General features: G+C 42.2%; 1 protein-coding gene across 2 annotated transcripts; it reads left to right on the top strand.

The window, feature by feature from the left end:
- The first annotated feature begins 220 nt into the window (after positions 1-220).
- Positions 221-5,683, top strand: LOC129430878 (uncharacterized). Of its 2 annotated transcripts, XM_073870102.1 has the most exons (3): positions 221-5,274; positions 5,383-5,473; positions 5,570-5,683. In XM_073870102.1, exon 1 carries the CDS (start codon positions 742-744, stop codon positions 4,987-4,989), a length of 4,248 nt encoding a protein of 1,415 aa, XP_073726203.1. In that variant the 5' UTR covers positions 221-741; the 3' UTR covers positions 4,990-5,274; positions 5,383-5,473; positions 5,570-5,683. The 2 variants fall into 2 exon arrangements, with proteins under 2 accessions (XP_073726203.1, XP_073726202.1); XM_073870101.1 differs by having other exon boundaries at positions 5,383-5,675.
- Positions 5,684-6,446: the final 763 nt, after the last annotated feature.

Raw genomic sequence — 6,446 nt, 5'->3', positions numbered from 1 at the left:
GTGGAGATCCACTCAAGTTTAATCACTGGAAATCATCATTTCAGACACTTATAGAGAAAAAGAATATTCCAACCTCAGAGAAAGTCTTCTTTCTTCATAAATATGTGGGAGGAGCTGCTAGAGAAGCCCTAGAAGGTCATTTTCTGGCTGGTTCAGACGATTCATACAGTGCAGCATGGGACCTGCTTAATGAAAGATATGGCCACCCCTTTGTAATTGCCAAGGCTTTTCGAGACAAACTACATACGTGGCCAAAAATAGCTCCAAGAGAGAGTGCTGAGTTGAGAAAATTTGTGGACCTTTTACGCAGTTGCGAAAGTGCTATGTCTAACAATGACAGTCTCCACATTCTTAATGATGGAGTTGAGAATCAAAAACTTACTGCTAAGTTACCTGACTGGTTAAGCTCCAGATGGAACCGAAAGGCCACACAATATCAACTTGAACACAGAAGGTTCCCAAGCTTCAGTTATTTTGTGGCATTCCTTTCAATGGAGGCTAGCATCGCGTGCAACCCCATTACATCTTTTCATGCATTACGGCAAGGTGAATCTGATAAAGCAAAGATCAGGAGCCAGAACGTTATGACCTCCAAGAACCAAACCGTAGGTGCCAAGATCTTCACGACAAACACCATTGAGAGGAAAATAGACACATGTGTGTTTTGCAAAAAAAACAGGACACAGCTTACAAAAATGCTATAAATTAAGAGAGAAACCAGTTGCTGACCGCATAAAATTTATGCAAAGTGAAAAGCTGTGCTTCGGCTGTTTGAGCCCTGGTCACCAGTCTAAGAGCTGCAGTAACCGGATGGTCTGCGATTCATGCTCAAAGAGGCACCCCACATGCCTGCACGAAGAACGTTCAAAAGGGGACCAAAAACCAAAGAAAGAAAAATCTAAGGAAAGATCTCAACCACAAGATGTCACAAAGGAAACAACTTCTAACAGAGTCGTACAAGATACTACCAGTGCACAGACGTCAGCAATAGTGCCTGTCTACGTGTCAATGCCAAGTGATCCAGACAAGGAAGTTCTCGTCTATGCTCTGTTAGATTCACAGAGTGACTCTTCATTCATTCTTGATGAAGTGGCAGATGTTCTTGATACAAACACTGAACAAGTGAAGTTAAAACTATCTACGATGTCATCAAAAGGGACAATCATTCACTGTAAAAGACTTAACAGCTTACAAATAAGGGGCTTATTTTCCTCTAAGAAGTTAACAGTGCCAACAGTTTACACACGTGACTTCATCCCTGCTAATCGCACACACATCCCAGTGCCTGAGACAGCAAAGGCATGGCCTCACTTGGAGCATCTTGCTGACCACATTGCGCCTCGAAAGGATTGCGAAATTGGTCTGTTGGTTGGGTACAATTGCCCACAAGCTTTAATGCCACGAGAAGTCGTTTGTGGGGAGGAAAGCCAGCCATTTGCTCAGAAGACCGACTTAGGATGGAGTATAGTGAGTTATGGTGACCCAGGAGAACACTACGGCGATGCAATTGGAGTAAGTCATCGCATCATCGTAAAACAAGTCATGCCTGAAGTGAATGCAATGGTCAAGCTTAAAGGAGAAGTCCACTATGTTTGCAATACGAAGGTCAGTGAAATGGTCACTCCAGATGACATAATTAAGATGTTGGAATCTGATTTCAGTGAGAGTGTCGGAGACGAGTCAACCTTCTCTCAAGAAGATCTACATTTCATGGCTAAATTGAAAGACGGAATCGGACAGAAGCAAGACGGACATTTTGAAATGCCCCTACCTTTCAAACAAGATACACCAAATCTACCAAATAATAAATCATGTGCTGTTCAACGCCTAATGTCCTTGGAACGAAGACTTAGGAGAGACCAGCAATACTGCACTGACTACTTGGGGTTTATGAAAGACATCATTGCTCGGGGCTATGCAGAAAAGGTCCCTGAAAAAGAGCTTCAAAATCAACCAGTCTGGTATATTCCCCATCACGGCGTATATCACCCCCAAAAGCCTGGGAAGATACGAGTGGTCTTTGATTGCTCAGCAAGGTTCCAAGAAACATCACTGAATGACCAACTTCTTACTGGTCCAGAGCTTACAAACACCCTGGTGGGAGTCCTTTGTAGGTTTCGCAAGGGTCCGATTGCCATCATGTGTGACGTGGAACAAATGTTTCACCAGTTCCATGTAAGGCCTGAGCACCAAGACTACCTCAGGTTCTTATGGTGGGAGAACGGTGATCTAGACTCTCCACCCTCAATTTTTCGGATGAAAGTCCACCTATTTGGTGCAGCCTCTTCACCTGGATGTGCCAATTTTGGACTTAAACATCTAGCCGCTCAAGGTCAGGATAAATTTAACCCAAGCACCGTTAAGTTCATCCAAAGGAATTTTTATGTTGACGATGGATTGGTGTGTGCAACATCTGATGCTGAAGCAATCCAACTGGTTAAGGAAGCAAGAGACCTTTGCAGCACAGGCAAGCTAAGACTACACAAATTTGTCTCCAACAGCAAGGAGGTATTGAAATCAATACCGAAGGATGAGTGTGCTGAAAGTGTCAAAGACATGGATATGGCTTTGGGAGAGCCACTCATAGAAAGAGCTCTTGGCGTTCAATGGTGTGTGTCCTCTGATGACTTCCAGTTCAGAGTGACCATCAAGGAACATCCAAATACCAGAAGAGGAGTACTTTCTACAGTAGCTTCCATCTACGATCCATTGGGGTTCGTAGCGCCCTTTATTCTACGTGGAAAGCAGATCCTACAACAACTCTGTAGAGACAAAGTAACTTGGGATGAGGAGCTCCCACTAGAGCTAAGAGCACAATGGGAAATCTGGCTACAAGATCTTCGAAACTTATCTAATGTAAGGATCAAAAGATGTTATATCCCAGATAGCTTCAAAGATGTCAAGCAGTACGAACTTCACCACTTCTCCGATGCAAGTGTCACCGGTTATGGGGAATGTACTTACCTCAGAGCAGTCGATGTCAAGGGAGATGTTCACTGCACACTAGTCATGGGAAAAGCACGGGTTGCTCCTACCAAAGTAACCACAGTGCCACGGCTTGAGTTGACGGCTGCAGTTGTAGCAGCAAAAACGAGTGTTATGCTCAGAAATGAGCTTGAAATAGAGGGTCTTCAAGAACATTTTTGGACTGACTCAAAGGTCGTCCTCGGCTACATAAACAATGATGCCAGACGGTTTCATGTGTTTGTAGCGAACAGAATCCAAAGAATCAAGTCCACTACAGATCCTGCACAATGGCACTTTGTAAGGTCTGAAGATAATCCTGCGGATCACGCGTCGAGAGGTCTCTCCGCAGATCAGCTTGTTGCTTCAAATTGGTTCACTGGCCCAGATTTTTTATGGGAAAGAGATCTACCCAGAAGAGATGTTATGGTGGGAGAAGTCTATGATGATGATCCTGAACTTAGAAAGGCCCTGGTGCTCACCACCAAGTTGATGGAGGAGAGGTCATTGTTAGATCGCTTAACAAAGTTCTCTGACTGGAAAAGAGCTGTGAAGGCTATTGCCTTTCTAAAGCGCCATGCTAAGCAGATCAAGGGCATCAAAGAGAAAGTAAGTGGATCTACAAGTATTGAGGAAAGAAAGGAAGCAGAGCTGTTTATAATCAAGTTGGTACAGAGGGAAGCATTCAGCAGTGAAATCAGAAGTATAAAGCAAGGCAAGGAAGTAAACCCTAAAGACAAAGTAAACAAACTATACAAACTGAGTCCGTTTGTAGATGAACATGATGTGCTTAGGGTTGGAGGACGTTTGATAAGATCTGTTCTTCATCCTCATGTCAAGCATCCTGCCATTGTGCCAAATAGGAGTCATGTATCGTCGTTGCTAATCAAGCACTACCATGAAAAGGTGCGTCATCAAGGAAGAGGAATAACTGCAAATGAATTGCGATCCAATGGAGTATGGGTAATAGGATGCAGCAGTGCAGTTGCCTCACATATTCACAAGTGCACAACATGCAGAAGGTACAGAAGGAGCACACAAGATCCAAAAATGGCAGATTTGCCAGAAGAAAGAATGGAAATGACACCTCCTTTCACATATTGTGGTATAGACTGCTTTGGACCGTTCTATGTGAAGGAAGCAAGGAAAGAACTGAAGAAGTATGGTCTTATTTTCACCTGTATGTGCTCTAGAGCCATACATATTGAAATGCTTGATGACCTCACTACAGATGCTTTTATCAATGCATTGCGTGGATTCATCGCTATACGCGGCCATGTGAGACAGTTGAGATGTGATCAAGGCACTAACTTCGTAGGTGCAAGAGGAGAGTTCATGAAGGCAATGAAGGATTTGGATCATGAACAGTTAAAGAAATATGGATGTGAGTTCATAATGAACTTCCCTTCAGCAAGCCATATGGGAGGCGTATGGGAGAGGCAAATAAGGACGATCAGAAGTGTCTTGACCGTAATCCTCGACCAGTCTGCTAAACGACTCGACAGTGCCTCACTCAGAACCTTTCTGTATGAAGTAATGGCTATTATAAATAGCAGACCTCTGACAATCGAGCATTTGAATGACCCAACAAGCCTTGAACCTCTCACGCCCAATCACATTCTCATGATGAAGTCAAACATAATATTCCCACCTCCTGGTGAGTTTGTGAGTCCAGATCTATACTTGCGCAAGAGATGGCGCCAGGTGCAGTTCTTGGCGAACGAATTTTGGACAAGGTGGAAGAAGGAGTATCTCCTTAATCTTCAGCAAAGGCAAATGTGGCAGAAAGAAAAAAGAAATACAAAGGTTAATGACATTGTCATCCTGCAGGAGGACAGTTCTCCACGTAACCAATGGAGATTGGCAAGGGTGACAGAGGTGTATCCGAGCACTGATGGAATAGTTCGAAAGGTGAAATTGTTGATCAGTGACTCGACCTTAGACAGCCAGGGAAGACGCATTACCAAGCCAGTCTACCTTGATAGGCCTGTACAAAAGACAGTTGTATTGCTTGAAGCAGAGTAAAGGTTATGGTTGCCATTTCATAAATACAGTATTTTATGTTACTGTAAGTTTTAAGGGCATACTGTATGGTTGAAATTAAAGTGTGAAAGGGTTTAAATTGTGAGGTGAAATGACAAAATAGTCATTTGGTGGGAGTATAAATGTCATACATATTATTTCTGTTATTTAACATGTTTGTTTAATTTGTTAAGTCTTTTCATGAATAATGAGTACTGACGTTAACGAGGAACTAACGAGTTTGCGTTGCACACGGACATTTTTTCAGGTGCAACAGGAAAGGTTCTGGTGAGAAGTTATTTCTCTGTTCGTGTATTAAAAGAGTTACGTCTACTATAAGACGTGCTCGGATTTGAGCAAATAACTAAAGATGTTTTTTCCTTTTGTGTTTTTAAGCAAAGGATTAAGGAAGATGTGTCTCATTTTTGTGTTTTGAACGGGTATTTCAAGGGAACTCATTCCCTCTTGGTTATGTGCAGCCAGCGAGGTATGTGTATATTACGTTTGAATTGGCTAAGTGTATTTGTACTTACGTTTTATAGCATATGTGAACGTGTTTGTCTTTTACATTGTCATACTGTAGTTTGACGGTGGTTTTCATTGCCGGTTAATGTGATGACGGAGAAATGGATGACAAGGCAATAAATCCATCAGTAATCAGAACAACGGTGTCGTTTATTTCCTGGAGGGAGTGAAATGCGTGAATAACTCCGCGAGGGTTATTCCGATCGACTCGAAAACACCATAGGAAGAACATTACATTACCTTCTGAACAAAAAACTCCATTGGCGTTATGTTAAAATTTCCATCAGAAATGGCCGAAAATTGCAAAAAAACAAAAAATTACATTCAATTTTTGTGTTTTCTACACATAAATGGTTATAACTCCACAATGAAATGACATTTTTTCACCAGATTTGATACGCTGATGTCTGATCAGAGTCTGAGGCAATACCCAAAAAATAATATGCCTGCACCACTAGTTGGCCTCATAATTTAACAAAACCTGTGACATTGACTATTTTTTCAATAAACTAAAGTGTTTAGCCATGATACTAGCTAAATTTAACAAAGTCATGACCTGACGTTGCATGCACAATTTTTTCGTAGCGCCACGCTGTGGTTATTTGTTATTTTCACTTAAAAGTGAGTAGAGAGCGGAGAGATTTCAGTGAATGAGAGCCGTTTTTTTGCAGATAACTAATTTATTTAAGGTTGTATCTTCACCAAACTTATGCGTAATGACCTGGTACTTGACAATTTTGATGGCAGTCAGGACCTGAGGGAGCCTGCAGTTTCGTCGCAGTGCCACCTAGTGGTTGGACACATATTTTACACCCCTACAACTTTTACTGCAGTCACCATATTTTCATGGGACTTTTTTCACAGGAGTCCTGAATTGTTGCAGAGTCCAAAGATACATGCCAGGTTTTGCCTTATGCTTAGTCCTGGGGTTATCA

The sequence above is a fragment of the Misgurnus anguillicaudatus genome, chromosome 8 (genome assembly GCF_027580225.2).
Source record: "Misgurnus anguillicaudatus chromosome 8, ASM2758022v2, whole genome shotgun sequence".
In the NCBI taxonomy this organism is placed as follows: domain Eukaryota; kingdom Metazoa; phylum Chordata; class Actinopteri; order Cypriniformes; family Cobitidae; genus Misgurnus; species Misgurnus anguillicaudatus.
The sequence above is the reverse complement of the archived record's forward strand: the minus strand, read 5'-3'. Positions and strand labels throughout refer to the sequence as shown.